Source organism: Alligator sinensis, unplaced genomic scaffold, assembly GCF_000455745.1.
Source record: "Alligator sinensis unplaced genomic scaffold, ASM45574v1 scaffold1719_1, whole genome shotgun sequence".
Taxonomy (NCBI): domain Eukaryota; kingdom Metazoa; phylum Chordata; order Crocodylia; family Alligatoridae; genus Alligator; species Alligator sinensis.
Window position 1 is genome coordinate 815,536 of NW_005842507.1, and position 16,333 is coordinate 831,868.

The following is a 16,333-nucleotide window of genomic DNA, read 5'->3' on the forward strand; positions in this document are numbered from 1 at the left end:
AAATGTCCTTGGAAAGACCCAGCCGTGCCTATTAAATTCAGATTGAGCTCTTATGTGTTCAGTGCAATAAATGCTTCTGGTTACGGTCATAAAAACACAAGTTTAATTTGCAGGACCTTTTAAAACAATCCCAAATGCTGTCCCGAGGTCTGAAATCAAACACACTGTGGGGGGATCTGTGTAAAGACAAGATGGGCCGTATGTCCTGGATGCTGCTGCCTGGATGAACGGCAGCTGTTCCAGGTGGAGGCGGATAGAGGATACCGATCCGTGCGTCTGAAAAGTGATGATAACAGAATCAGTCTGCAGTTATACGGCTGCCTGCATTAGTTGCAGACTGTGGCTGTTCTTACAGCTCCACTCAACTGACTTTGCATGGAGTTTTTTTTCCCCACCCAGCTCTGGGAAGAAACAGATAAAGCACTAATGTGTGCACAAGACAGGATCCTTGAGCAGAGATCAGCCTTTCACATCAGAGAAAGATATAGGTACAGCTTTCCTTAAAGGTTTTGAGCTATAGGAATGCAAAGCATGTCTTTCGATTGCCTGCAGGCTCAGGTAGACGCTTGAGAGGCAGTATGATGGAGGTAGGGAAATGAGCCAAGAGGAAGGAGACCTTGCTTTAATTCGTGAGTGCAAAAGGGCCATACAGGATTTCTTCCAGCTGAGGGTCTAGTTCGAGAAGGGGTGAATATCCACGAGAAGAGAAGGGAGCTGTTTTTCTTTTAGCCCAATACCGCCTGGTGAAGGAGGAGTATCTGATGCTGTAGGACTCTGCTCATCTCAGATTTTCTTACAATCAAGCAAAAGCTGCTCAGGCACTAGCTGAAGTGTAAACGGTCTGGCTCCTGATCAGTTGACTTCAACAGGAGCTGCGCCAGGGACACTGGTAGGTGCGGGTTCAAGCTCTAACAGAAACCCAGCACATGGGACTGGCACAGGTGTTTTCTTTGCTGATCAGTGTAATTTGAAAGCACTCAGACGGAAGGTCCCTTAGCCTCCCAGCTACGTGCACACAGAGAGAAGAAAGGGCACAGCAGCTGGGTTGTGATCAGTTCCTCCTGCTCTGGTTGATGAGGGATCTGTTGGATCTGGCGAGGATTACAGCGCCGTAGCAGAAGTGCACAGCTCTGGCAACGACACTGCAGGCACTCTCTGCAGCTTGCAGGACACCAGGTCACTTGTATGATTGAAAATGTCACCTCTTTGATTTTCTTCCTGCTTGTAACACCCAGGGAGCAACTTTATCATGCAGGAAAAAAATACCCCAGGAGCTAAAATTACAGGCCAGGGCTGCCTTGCTTTGGCAGGCGGCAAGTCACTGTCTTGGAGGAGCTGCAATTATGTGCTTGCCTTTGTTTCTTTCCAACAAACACCGTCTATGACAATTAAGAACAATGACTTTGTGTGGGGATGGGAGGAGTTAATTAAGTTAATTACAGTTTTTGGAGCTCGGAGAATCTGTGCATCTTATTATTAGAAAGCTCCTTTCATTTCACAGGTGCCCCGAATACTGTGCGTACAAAGACAATGCTAATGCAAGCATCTCAAGAGTTTGGACACCGAGATAAACCCCTTTACTCATTGCTGGGCCATTTATTTAGGTTATGCTTCGTTATAAACGTGTCAGTGACATTTTTTGTTCATGAAAACAGCTGAATTAGCAACTCTGGAGTCTGAGAATAGTGTGAGGTCTGCTGCCAGGTTTCTGTGGATAGCAACAAATGACAAGAGAAAGCATAAAGGTATTCCCCAACATCTCTCTTCTAAATTCCTCCAGCCAGTCATCATCAGTGCCATCTCAGGACACGTGCAATTCTGCTCTTCTGAGAGGCAGTGCGTGGCTGGCTGTAGGCTTTCTAAGTGATGCCAGCCTGTCTGTCACTAAAAAGAATTAGTCTCCATTAAATTGGCAAGACCACTCTGGCCATGAAATTGTTTCTGCCTGCCGCCTGAGACCTGCCGCTTGAGGGTGTAAAGTACACCAGGCAAAGCAGGAACACAACCACCTTTTTGGACTCAAGGCGCCCTGTGTTAGCCTCAAGGAACCCCTTGGAAAATGCCAGATCTTAGTTTTCACTTGCTTTTTCACTTAAAAAAAAATATAGTGCAAGTCTGCTGTTGCAAAGAACTCAGAAATAGCACAGCAGGTCAGAATGGTTTTAATACAACGGATTCCTACTTGAAATCTCTGGGTTCATCTTCTGAACTATGTTAGCACAACTAACAACACTAAAATGACATGGCTTGCATGTTCTTCTGGTTGAGAATCACTGGAAGAGAGGCAACTTAGTCTTTTCCAGGACATGGTCAGGCCCTGGGCTCTGAACCTTCACATCCAAAAGACCCAGGACGGGAATAGGAAGAGCAATACAAGGATGCACTCGAGATGAATTAGTGGAGCTGCAGTAGTGAAAAAAAATCAAAGTTTGGGGAGTTGGGACTGAAGTGCAGTGGCAAAGCATTATGTTAAATACTGAGGAGTTTCTATCAGTGACTTCATTGTTGTGGTCGACTTCATTAAGAGTTAAAATCCTTTCTTTTAGCATTAAAGCAAATACTGATCACATGAATGACAAGTTCTTAGGATGCGGGGAAACGTATGGGAAATGCAGAAAGGCAACCTGTTCAAGACATCAGGAGCTGGAGCGAGTTTTAAATGGACCAAAATGTGACAACTGCAATCATCCCTTCAGTGGCAATAGAGATACACTCTTAAATTTCCATAGTTCAGAAGAATTTATAAAAAACTCTCACCGGTGTGTGTGTGTGTGTGTGTGGGGGGGGGCATTTTGGGGTTAATCTTTTAAAAACATATATAATTGCAAAGCTAATAGCAGTATTTCTTGCTAATATTTCTATTCCTGCTACAAAAGCTGACAGAATAAAGATTAAGGGACTGCATTCATCCATAGCATGCTTTCAGGTAAAGCCAACTGAGCTACATTTCTGACTGAAGCCCTCACACAGATATAAATTCCTAGGAGTGAAATAAATCATTCAGTCTGTATCCCCTCTCCTTCCCCATTTAAAAACAGACTGAATTTAGGTAAAAACCCTCTTTTAATCACAGTGCAATCATCTTTCAACCAAGCCTTACCATGGAGGTGCTAATTGAAGGGCATTATATCCAGACCCACCTCAGGTGCAAGTCAAAGCATTATGCCATAAAGACTGCTAGAAAGGACATAGCACGGTCCAGGCACCAGAAGCTCTTAACTCTGCAGTGTGTGGCTGGGCTGAGCAACAGGCTGGATGCCCCTTGGCAAATATCATGTACATTTGCATGTTTAGGTCTGCAGTGTGAAAGGGAGGCACTCACTGCCCTGCAAAAGAAAGATTAGACCTTTAAAAAAAAAAGCGGGGGGGTCCCCTTAGTGTTTCAACAGTAAAATTACCTATCCCACCTACCCACTGATTCTGTCCTGCAAGGAGGTGAGCCTGACTTCCTTCCTTTTGTCCCAGGTTTCTAATTTGTGCAAGCCTTGATTTAACAGATTCAGCTAGACTAAGCAAGAGGTGAATCTAGCCCAGGGATAACTGGCTTTAATCCTTGTTATCTGCCAGTGTTGTTTCCCAAGATGTATAATAGTGGATATCGGAGGAAACATGCAGCTTTATAAAGTATTTGGTGTCTGCAGCGGAACTGTCCGAGAAAGTAATTGGGTATAATTCCTGGCTGAATACTTGTGCTCATGAGACTGGAAAAGGCTCTGTTATACATGCCCTTCTGCAATGCTTGATAACCCCTAACTTGCAAGAACAAGTTTTGCTCTGAAATGAGAGAGAGAAACATCTTTTCTGTTATCTGGAGTTGTCTTGCAGCAGGATTACTGGCAAAAGGCTGGAAAAGGAAGAGACCTATATAAACCTTCGCATGTATTTGTGGAGTGCTTGAAATTTAAGGGGAGAATAGAGAGGAAAGAGAATACAGGTATAAAAAAAATATGAGGGATAAAGAGAAACATGGAAAGATCAGGAAGCATACAACAAGGACATTTATGCTAAGAGAGTTTGGGACAGACTTCTGAAGAGGGAAGGGAATTTCACGTGTGCCCTTACTGCTGTTGGTTTGGGTAGTCCATGCACCAGATCAGTTGGCTATGGGAAACGGCTGCCCCCACCAAAATGCCAAGTGTATGCAGAGTTGTTGGCTCTCAGTCCGTAGCTGATGCCAGGTGCTGAAGCAGGATCATTTCTTTAGCCATAAAAGGGGTATCTGAGCACTCCAAGTCCCTCCAGTTACAGCCAGGTCACACCAAATGCCACTGAGCTCTAAGACTGCTGTAATCAAACTCTTGACTCAGAGTGCTAATCCAAATCTGAATTATTTAAATGAGGCAGTGCAAAGTGTGCTTTAAAAGACATGGCAAATGACCACGCACAAAATCTGAGCAGGCTTTTCTGCAGTTGTGAGGGAAAGGAGGACCCTGAGTGTGAACTTCAGAAAAGAGCTTTGCTAGCTCTACTGAGACAAGACCATGCAGAGCTACTGAACAGATCAAATGGGTCCACTCACTGTGAATCAAAATGCTGAGGGGGTGGTGTAAAAAGTGCTAAACTGCCCTAATTACACCCACCTGAAGTGGGTTAGGTCAGAGGAAGCCTCCTGTTCACCTGCCATGGGAGGCACCTTTTGAGCCCTTTCCTGACCCAGCAACAAACAGGACCTGGCAGTGTTTCAAGGCTCTCCAAGTTGCAAGCTCAGCTGGTGTAAAACACCTGGCAAAGCTGAGGCCCCATGCTGAAGAGAGTACTTGGGGGCCCTCATATTGTGATCCCAAACAATCCTCCTCTGCCCCATCTTCTCTAAGGAAGCTCTGCCTCTAGTGCAGGAGTCGCGGGATGGTTTGTTGCCTGACACCACACTTAGTTTTCATTAAATCAAACAGTCACTTGCATACGAAGACCCTGGGAAGGAAAAGGGAACTGGCTACTTCAGGCCCATGGGCTTGATGGTGCCCTCCTCTGTCCCTTCAGCTGCAGCTGTACCATGAGGACCTGCTTCCCAGCTCACAGGCACTGACACACCATGTCCTGCATCCCAGATGCTCTTCTAGAGGAGCTTCATCAGTTCTGCTGACACATCCGCCTGTACTTAACTCCTTTGCAAGGGTTCTGGATTGCATTGCCTCTTGACTCTCAGTGTGGCAGAGGAAATTATACAAGAGATGTGATTGCAGACAGTGATAAGAGGGAATTATATGGTGGCTGCCGGTGTGATGATAGCTCTCAGAGCAAGTGAATGGAGTGGCAGAAGGCACCTCTCCTCCTCACAGAGCCCGGTGCGAACACCTACTTCCGAACCAGCAGGCACTCAGAAACCAATCCACCCACTCGAAGTTATCAAGTACTTCATGGGGAAGCTGTTATTTCAGCAGCTTGTTCTTGACACCAGAATTATAATAGCAGAAGCAGCAAGTACGTGACCTTGAGTTAAAGGGCGGTGGTAGCTCATCTGGGCTCCAAGTTGCTAAATCTGCAGCTATGATGCTGCTGACTTTGGTTGAAGACACATCCGTGCATTTAGTTGATTTGGTTCATGGTGTAAATGTGTGGACTCCTCGCTGTTGCATGTCAGCATCTGAGTAACCCTTTCTTCCTATTACCTCTGGGTGTCCGGGGGGCTCTGTCTCATCCTAGAGGACAGATGACTTGGCCTCGATGCTTTCATCCCCTATTAGCTTGACTATGGCAATCCAGTACACTAGAATATAAAGTCGTCAGCAGTTAGGAAATTCCAGCTAGTACAGAAGGCTGCAGCATATCTGATCAGCAACAAAGGCTACCACCAATGCATCAAATCTATTTTCTGCTCTCTACACTGGCTTTCTGGAGAATTTTAAATTTGGTGCTTATCTTCAAGCTTATTTTGTTACATCCTGAGCCCAACCTGTGGAAAAGAACCCCTAGCACCCCCAGAATGAAGGTTATCAGTGACTTCGCTCCCCTCCACAGTAAGACTGAAGGAGGCAACACTCTCTTGGGGACTGATCTGAGATGACAACTAAAGGAATTAAAGACCTTTGACTTCATCACCATCAGGCCAGAAGCCAGATGCACTTCGAAAGGAGCCATGTGCCTAATATAAATACGCGAGGCCACAAAAAGTCCTTTATCAAGGACACTTCACTGATCGCACTTCTGGGGAAACGGAGAGAACAAACGCACGGCAGCAGATATTAGTCATTCGTGCAGTGCTCTCCTGGAAGGTGCTCAGACTCTACCACGAGGAGTTCAGAATTAAGGACCAAACAGAGCACACACCAATTACCACAGTATTCCTATAAAGTGGCTCAAATCAGTTCAGATCTGCAAGTCAAAGACCAGCCTGAAGGGACTTAAAAAAAAAAAAAAAGGAAGAAGAATCATTATGCACTACATTTGGTTTAATGTTATGCCTGAAATGTTGCTGTTTTAGTTCTTTCTGTGAATTGCTGCTTTTTGCACTGGTGTATAGCTGTGCTGCTGCAATTATCAGATAATGAGCCTGCACTGCTCCAGAGCTCATCCTCCCAGCATTTCCCTGAACAGATTACAAGTCTGACTGGCTGATACACTTTTCGCACCTTTTCCCCCTCCAGATATCCAGACATCTCTGGGGTGGAAAGCCGCAGCTGCTAATCAGCACATAGCATTTGTGACTGCAGATGCAGAATCCACTCAGTCAAGGCTAAAATGGCTATTATTTTTGTTTCCCAGCCCTTCTACCTACTTGTTTTGTCTGCCTTTCAGGGTGTAAGTCCTTAGGATCAGGGATTGCTGTTTAATTGATGTGTGTACACTGCCTGACATAATGGGGTCCCAACTCAGGTGTATCACAATGTAAGTGAGAAGCAACAGTGCCACCATCGCACAGTGGCCTCTGGGAAAGGGGCTGAGGGATACTGTGTGCACTTGACATCACCAAGGGAATTTTCTTGAGGCATCAGAACATAATTATGCATGGTGGACTCAAGACAGGAGGCAATAAGGATCAGGCCCTCAATTTCTAGCATTTCTGGTTTTTTGCCTCCTTTCTCTTGCGGATCACTCTGGGGCATCCACGATGACTCAGAGGGAACAGTATCACCTACCGTGCCATTAACATCACGACCCACAGCACAAACAATTTCCAATGTCTTCCATCCTGACCTGGTTTGCACCTGCTTAGCTTGGAAACTCTGATGAGCTCACAGCTGGAGGAGGCACGAATGCAGAGGCTAGCCGGCAGCGGTAACTGTTCGTGGCATTTGATCTACAATTACGAATGGCAGTAGCACATTAGGGTAACACTGTAAAATCTCATCAACGCTAGCTGAGATGGTGTTATGGGCAGCAAAGAACTCATCTATGCAATGTGTCACTGGAATCACCTTTTCTGTTTCATTAACATTTTTAATTGCCCTTAACAGCTGAATTTTCTTGTCACGTTGGCTTAAGGAAATAGAGAAGAAATTAAAAACAAAAGCAGCAATGGTATTGAAATATTGTAAATGTTTCAGTGGAAGTGAGCAATAACCAGGAAATGAAAAGCTTCATTCTCGCTCTCTTGGAGTTTGCTCTTGAAATCTTTATTCAGAGAAAATGCCCACTCATTTCACTGGCAGCTTTGCCTGAGTAAGGACTGTGCGATTTGCACAACTGTTTATAAGGTCAACATCCAGATACCTATATTTCATACCACACACACTTCATACCTATTTACTGTGCCTCTGGTCAAGCCTGGTCCTTCCGGATTTACTAGGACAGCCTAAATTTCTAATGCAGTATTCCCTACCGTTTAAGACATGGAGACATAATCTAGGAAGGGTGACAGAGAGGATGCAAACTGCCATGCTTCAGGGATGACACAGGGGCACGCTGCCTCAAATCAATACTCTGGTTGGGTGCTCAGAGAAGAGTCTGGACTGGGGCATGTATCAAGGGTTGTGCTCTTTTTTTTCTTCCAAAATTATTAAAATAGCTTATTCTTTAGCAGGGGGAAGGTGGCAGAACAGCAGTCCTGGAGTCTGGTATCTTTCTTAGCCACAGAAAATGGGAAGCAGTGCTACATATAGATATATCTACCTATCTATCTATATATAGAGATCTATATATCCCTCAAATTCCAAATCATTCCCCTAACCTCCAACCAACGTGCATCCTCCCAGAGCTGCACGGCTCCAAGAGACACTCATGTTCTCATTCCCATTGATCTCTTGACGCATCAGCTAGGGATACGAACAGTTTTACTGGTGGTGACTTCTGCAGTTTGCAGTCTTGTCCATATAAAGCAGGACTGAAACTACCAATTCACTCACTGAGCAGGTTTAACTGAGGTCAGTGAATGCAGGATTTGGGCTCCACACACCCTTCAATCACTCTTGCTTCTTAACAAAGCCACAGAACTGAACATCTCGTGCTATCGGACTGCCCTTTGACACGCGGCTCAGGTTCTATCTCTAGACAGGAAAAGCCTAACAAAAAAATCAATCTGGGCTCTGATGCAAAAACTGAGTCCTGGAGATGCTTGGCAATGCATCTTGCTTTAGGAGGAGAAAGCAGATGGTTGTTACCGGACACAAGTTATCTAGAAAAGCTGCTTTAACTACAGTGACTCAGGTTAGCTGGACTACAGGATTAGACTGCTGATCATTAACTACACGCAAAACACTTCTAAAAGGTGGGCAATTATCAAACGTAAAGCCAGGCAATTACATTCTGCCTCTCTAAATTCTTCCTGGATTCTCTTTCACTTCTGGTCCTATACTGTTGTGTAGTGTTGCTGGTACTGCTAAACAGTCTCCAACCCTCACCCCAGAGATGGCTGCAATTTGGTGGAAGGTGGAGTGTTTCAGATTCAGGTTCAGAGATCATCAAACATCCTGCCAGTAGTGATTATGCGGAATAATTATGCCCCAATTTAAACAACTCTTGCACTCAGCAAGCAAAGTACTTCTGCGGAGGCTGGCAAAATGCCTGGAAGTCAGATTTAATTGATATGCTAGAGAGAGCCAGAAAATTAGTGCCCAGTAGCAGCTGGTGTGTCCTAATGCTGTATCCATGTGAGCCAGTGCTACCTACAAAACCGCCAAGCACACTTTCCAGAGACAATGAAGGCACCAAGTAGATGTCCTATATAACCCATTCTAAGTGGTGATGGTGGTACCTGTTGCTGTGATGAGGTTTGTAAAATGGCTTGTTTTCCCAAAGGTATAAAAGCAATTAAGTGTCCCCTGCATCCTTAAAGGCGCATCATATCTGTGCTAAAGAGAGGACAGGCGCTGGCCTATGAACTCTCTCCAGAGCCTCCATCTCCTGCGGAGCAAAAGCAAACAGCAGATTATTTGTGCTTCCGTTTTCACTTGTATGAAAAATGCTTTCTTGGTTTTTCTTTGTCACACCACTTCATGGCACTGCCAGCACCCCTGCCTGAATCCAGATGGGCCTGGGGCATTTAATCAACCCAGAGTGCTGTTCGCTGGGCTCTCAGCTGACAACAGGATCACAAAGAGAGCAGTGGGCACTGAAGGAGATGTTTTTACAGCTGGCTGTGGCATCTTACCTCCCTTAATGCTCTGCAAACATCACAGAGATGTGTCCCTCGCAGTCTGGCCAGCAACATGGCGCAGGCTGCTGAGGATTAAAAGGATAGGCTATTCCATTTCTTTCATTTAAAAGTTGCCCGGGAAATGCTGTTACTAACTTTGGTTGCTGTTGTACTAAACAGCTTCTAAGGAAATCTGGCTGTGCGGTATTTTCCTATTCTGCAAGAGAATGAGAGAACAAGGCTGGTGATGAATGTCACTATAGAAGGGCTTTCATTGTTGGGAGCCTTATCAGGTAGAAAACAAGAGTGACAGTGTAAAAACCAATAGATAGGTGAGCTCAGCTGTGCCCAATCTTTGAGGGTCTGATTTCATAGTTGTAAGGGTCAGGAGGGACCTGAACGGATCATCTAGCCTGACCCCCTGCCACAGGCAGGGATGAATGCTGACTGTAAAATATTGCCTTCTGATCTCGAACCTAAACCTATTCTCCATCAGCTTATGACCACTGTTCCTCGTCACCCCAGGTGGTGCTGGGGAGAAAAGGGCTCTTCCTATTTGCTGCTGATCTCCCCTGATGAGCTTGTAGGCAGCCACCAGGTCCCGTCCCCCACAGCCGCCTCTTGCTGAGGCTGAACAGGTTCAGGTCCCTCAGTCTCTCCTCGTAGGGCCTGTCCTGCTGCCCTCTCACCAAGCGGGTGGCCTCCTCTGACCCCTCTCCAGGCTGGCCACATCCCTCCTGAAGTGCGGCGCCCAGTACTGGACGCAGTACTCCAACTGTGATCTGACCAAAGTCGCATAGAGGGGGAGGATCACCTCTCTGGACCGGCTTGAGATGCACCTTTGGATGCATGACAAGGTATGGCTGGACAAGGTATGGCTGACTATTTGAAGCAACTGAGGTCATCCATTCACAAGTTAGCCCACAGCTGGCCTCACTTTGTGGCTTCAGGCCTCCTTACAGTTTCTTCTGCTGCCATCCTCAACAAGAGCTTGGCTCTGAAGCAGTCAGCAGCGGGTAGAAAGGGGAAAAATGACAGGAGGGGGTAGGTTTTCCATGAAAATTAGCCTGGAGTGGTCTGCAGCTGTGTGCGTATTACATACAGAAGCTCCAATTTAAATTTAAACACCTAGTGCACACAGCTCACAAGCCAGGATTTCAGGGGGAAACTGGTAGCTCTGTGTCTGAGGGCATGAAAATAGGGAAGGGTAATAAACTGTCACTTGTGCATATACCTGGAAAGCATGCTCACATCCTCATTTGTACTGTGCGGCCCCATCGGACCCGGAGCCCTCTTGAAACAACGCTGAAGTGCTACTGCTCTGAAATTCCTTTAACGAGTATTTTTTTTTAACAAAGTCTTTCCTAGCTCTCTGCAACCTCACCAAAACAGGGCTGCTTGTAACGCTCTTTCCATATTCTGCACTGACAAAATCTCTTAGGTAGGAACACAAGGACATTTTTAGCTCCTGATTGAGATGAGTTCTCTTTTCTAGCTATTTTTCCTTTTATCCTGTTAATTTCTGAGAGGCTCTGATTGTTACATCCGGGGTCAGTGGAAAAGACAACCTTTTACCACGGTAAATCCCCGGAGTACTTGATGAATCCACATTTTATCTCCAGAATTAATTCTTTGCTGCAAGCTTTGGATACAAAATGAAAAACACAGTTTAGCATGGCTTAGAGGAAAAGCTGGAATCATGCGGGTGCCAAATTGAGAGGCCTTTACAATATTGAATTGTTTGGTCTGTTGGCATCATCCAAAGAGCCTGTGCAAGTGAGGACCCAGCCCTCTTTTGTATCTATATGTGCATTCACACTTGAGAGGCCAGGACAAGGCAGCCCTTAAGAGGAAGGGTATGGAGGGTGAGATCCAGATTTCCTTATTAACTGTCAGCATCACAAACATGACACTGTTTTGGTAGCAGAGACAGGACCAAGTAAAAATGCTTTTATCTATCTCAAGAAGAAAAGGCAAAGCAATGCTGGTATCTGGTACAGCATGCTCCACTTCTATTTTATCTTCTCCTGCTCAAGGATCTTTCAGGAAAATTAGATGAAAATATGCCAGAAAATCCCACTGCTACATCTCATTACAAGGACAAATAAATTCTCCCTTTCAAACAGCAGCAACAACTCACTTATGCACAGTGCTTTCCATTGTCAAAGTGCTCTACAACACTGCTTAAGCTTTATGATATCATACTGATGCAAATCTTATCGTACCTAGTTCTCTGATGGAAGTGACTTGTTCAAGGCTGCAGAGGGAATTTGTTCCAGTGCTGGGATTTGAAATGACTGTTCTAATCAGTGGTCCAGGGGATAGGGCACTGGGCTGCAGCTCAGGAGACCTGGGTTTTCAGCTACTGACCTGCTGGAGACTCACTCCCCTTCTAGTCTCTCTCGCTCTCCCCTTGCATGTTTAGTTGATAAGCTCTTTCAGAGCAGCAGCTCTCTTTCCATGTGCTCATACAGTGCCTGACACAATGGAGCCATTAGCTTGGTAAGGGATTTCTGCAGGCTGCGAGTCAGCACCATCAGCTTCTAGGGAGGAGCCATCTGGGTATCTTATGATGAGGAATATGACTAAGAGCATTCAGGTGTCGTTGGCATGCATGGGAAAGCAGGCACTTTTAAGAACACTAGCTGCAATTTGGTCCTTAAGTTTTAAATAATTAGGTATACGCTATAGGTCCAATGTGGAAACTTATTTTTTTTTACATGGCTATATACACAGGAGGCTAAACTGTGAGGTCCTACGATTCCTTTCCTGGGGAGAGTATGGAACGATATATGCATAGCCTTTCACCTTCAACAGCAGTAGCATTTCATGTACATACAGCCTCTCTCTTTCATACAGTTCATTTCTAGACCTGTGGACATAACTCTGATCTAGTACCATGCTGGTAAGTTCATCTTGGGGCCCTGTTCCATCAGAATTGCCTAACGAAACGGAAGAAAATGCCCTTTACTTCCAAGCCTGCCTGAAAAGGGTTTGCCTACATTCTGACTCTTAACTTAAAAACATTTCTTCAATATTCAACTGTTAACGTAAAAATGTAATCCACAACATCCCACCTGAACAAACAGCAATCAGTCTAAGACATTACAACTCAATTACTTTCTCAGTCTCAGTAGCAGGTGCTGTCAAATAAAGCTATTGAAGGAATCAGTCCCATTGTAAGTGCCGGGAAAGCTTTCATAACTGCATTTGCTGAGTGGGAGGGTGGGTTTTTTTAGTGTTCCTACTGACAGAGTCATCTAAGGGAGGCCCTAAGAGAAGAAAGAGAAAGGAGATGGCTCTGGCACGACGAACTGGAACAGGAGGGCAGACCATCGTAATTCAAAGAAACAGGCTACATGCCTTGGGGTCTGGTTCTTGTTTATACTAAGGCCCCTTAATAGTTCACCCACTTCAAAATCCTTTGACATGGTCACCGCAGTGAGAATCAGGCCCCTGAGATTCCTGCCTCCTCCCCCACCCATTCTTAAACAAGAAAGTAACTGTTCCCAGTTCCAATGTTGGACCTCTGGGAAGAAGTGGTTCTCATCGTGGATCAGTGGTGACTTACTTTTAATATTTAAAGCTGCTGATAACAGCAGGCACATTCCCCATTAAGCATGTGTACATGGTCAGTGCTTCACTCTTGATAATCTCCCACCCTGCTTTGTCCAAGGTCCTTCGTCATCGTGATGATCCTGATCCTCCTGTCGCACAGATGTGGCACCTGCAGAAGTTGTTGCTGGAGTGATGTGGGAGTCTCCTATTTTCATCAGGTGGGGAGAGGTGCCCCTCCCCGCCCCCCCCTGCAGCTCTTCCAGCCTCACACCAATTTCTAGCATGTATTTTGTTACTTAGTTTCTCAGCAGAGTCCTGAGGTGCTTTGCACTTGGGGTGTAAGAGAAATGGAAATGAGCAAGTGATTGACAGGCTCATCGCTGTGCCTACTCAACCTGATAGAAAGCAGGCAATTAAGGAGTCCATCATCACTCTTTTCTAAAGCAGTGAGAGCTTCATTTAAAAGTACTAACAACTTTTTTGATGTTTAATATACAGGAAGGCAGAGGATCAACTGGAGCCTTTTGCAGTCTCAGAACATACGACAAAGATCTCTGCAGCTACTTTCATGGGCTAAGTCTCTCCCAGGACAGACAGTCCTTCTGATTTACTGTTGCATTCATATATGCTTTATTACCTCCTCATACCCATACACGGCTCTCTTGAGTCAATTCATTTTAATATACCTACAGCTGAAGCTGACTACAGAACACAAGTGTGATGAAGGGTGCTGCAATAGGTTGCAACGAACAACCTGCTCACTGAAATGAGCCACTCGCACTGGCTGTAGGAAATATCTAACAGCACAAAAGCAGCACGGTTAGTATAAAGAACTGGAACTGCAGCTCAGTCTTTTCTGCTAGAGTAGACCAAGGACAGGTTTACATTAAATTAAACCTAGAGCTAGAGTAGACCAATGGTACAGCCATGTCAGCTTTGGGTGTGAAAAGATCACACCACTCATTGACACACTATGGTAGCAAAACTCCTGATGTGGCTAAAGCTGCGTCTACACAAGATACTTGCCATTTTCTCTGAAATGAGCTTATATTGTTTTGGGAAGCGGTATAACTACTTTGGCAGAAAAACTGTCAGCATACAATGAATCTGCACTAAAGGTTTATGCTGACATAGCTACAGCAGTAGAAGCTCCGTAATGCAGACAATGCCCCGAGTGGCTAGCACTAGATCACCTGAATTATGCTGGATTAATATTGTAATCTACTAGCCTTCCCCACTTGAGATTTATATCAGAATATGACTGGAGTTCCCAGCGACAATCATTTAGAAGAAACTCTCTAATCCAAAGTGCTAGCCAACTTTGCTCAGGGAATCTAGCAAAGATCCAAATCAGGATATCTTTTTGTAATCCAAATCCCATAGACTAGACCTAGGTAAAGCATTTGAACACTTGCTTGCTGGAGACTCATTTTATATATGCATGCAAACATCCAATCCTACTGACAGTGGTCTGTCTTTGTATCTTATCAAGAAGTGATGGGTTTATTTCAAGTACAAAATGTCGTGCTAGTACTACACAGTGTTCTACCGAAAACATTGCCATGTACTTTTGTAATAGCCTATAACTTTCCACTTGCAGCCCAATCAATCTTAGCTTTCACGACATTTGTTGAGCCACCATTTGCTGAAGGTTTCCCTGATATGCCCCATAATACACACAGTCTTTCTGCTTCCTACAGTTTTGTGCCAAGAACAGATCAGGAGAAGATGCCTACTTTATATTGCTATGGGTTTTTTTCAGGACTACTGTTTCTTTTCAGCACTTTGCAGTAAGGTTAGCCACAGCTGCACTATTTTGGAAGCAGCAGCTCTTTTTGAGCTGACATCTATGCCGGGATTCTTCACGTCATAGAGCATGAACACAGATGCGTAACAATAGAGGATTAGTGGTTAGCGGCTTTGACACTGTACTGTCTCTTTAGTTTGAATGTTAGCTGCTTTTTCTGTAAAAAAAGGGGACAGGCTGCTGGGAGCCAGTCACAGCAGTGTCTGCAGGATCCCATCTGCCTCCGAAGCTCAGTAAGTACAAATTGACAGAAATAGAAATAAACAAGGAAAAGGAGAGCATCAGGACTGAGCTAACTAGACATGCCGCACAGGTACCATCTCTCTCAGCCCTGTTCCTTTTACTGCCCCCAGCACCTGTCCATTTGTGCGTGCAGTGATAATGCAAATTGCATGGGATGGGAGAGGCCCATGAATGCTGCTGCTTTTGAAAATGCTAATCAAGACATTGTGCTCCTTTCCCCTCAAGCACTATGATATTTAGACATTTCTAAAAGCCTCTGTTACCATAGTCCCCTCTGAGCTGTTCATACTTCGCTCTGCAACGTCTCCGTGTTCTCTGTACATTGCCAGTCCTGCATCGCTTGAGTAGTGGGACTGACACAGCTCAGTCCGTATGAGTTTAATGACATGCTGACAGCTGATTTCACATGCTGGTGCTCCTTAACATGTAAAAGTGGTCACATGCTTAAATTACCTTCTGGTTCCAAAGCAGTGGCATGAAACTAGTCTATGCCAGCTTGTGGGTGTATTCAGAAGAGATTACAACTGGAGAAGTGACAGGGGAAACAGTCTGAGTTGGTCTTTCTAGCTCAGTGAAGCCACTTCCATTGGAAGGGGAGAAAATGAGTTAAATCATTACAGTAATGGTTGCAAGACTCATGAACATGTGCAAAGCAGCAGCGTTCTGCCTGATCATCGGCAGAGGAGTTTGCCGAGAGGAAAAGGCAGGCTTCTAAATCATTAGTTTGTTCATGGTATCTGAGCCAGATAGTTTTAAGTCACCATATTATACATCTAACAAGAGCTTAACATTAGCATTGCTAAACAGCACTGTGGGATCTAGTCTCTGCCTGATCTACAGAGCAGAATTCAGAGATTTGCTGTTTCCTGAAAAAGCAGAACCCAGCAGCCGAGCCATATTTTAGATCCAGCACCAAAATCCAAGCCCAGCAACAAACAGCACTAAGCTCCATAGCTCCAGACTCAAATGCAACTATCCTGATACTCGCTGTTGCACTGAAACCAGGACCTCAACAACCCAGCTAAGTGGACTGAGGTGCAAAGTCAACTGCCTTGCCCAAGGATGTCAAAAGTTGTAGGAAGATAAAATTGCACCATCCTCCCAGTGTGCAATCATGTTCCAATGCAAGATTTCTCAGTCTTGGAGCTGCTGCAGTGATTGACAGATTTGGGAATAGACTTCAGGCATTTAGGCTCCCAGTCTTGTGTTCAGCA

General features: G+C 45.1%; 1 protein-coding gene across 6 annotated transcripts in view; it reads right to left on the reverse strand.

Moving 5' to 3' along the window:
- Positions 1–16,333, reverse strand: part of TMCO4 (transmembrane and coiled-coil domains 4) — a 67,851-nt gene that overhangs the window by 8,298 nt on the left and 43,220 nt on the right. The window contains exons 13-14 of one of the 6 annotated variants that reach the window (XM_025213152.1): positions 7,077–7,237; positions 3,191–5,707 (exon numbers count right to left, since the gene is read on the reverse strand). The exons of 4 other annotated variants lie outside the window; for them this stretch is intronic. In XM_025213152.1, coding sequence (XP_025068937.1) covers positions 5,671–5,707; positions 7,077–7,237 — 198 coding nt within the window. In that variant the 3' untranslated portion in view covers positions 3,191–5,670. Of the gene's footprint in view, positions 1–3,190; positions 5,708–7,076; positions 7,238–16,333 lie in introns of those variants that run through there. One more of the 6 variants, XM_025213155.1, reaches the window with a different exon arrangement.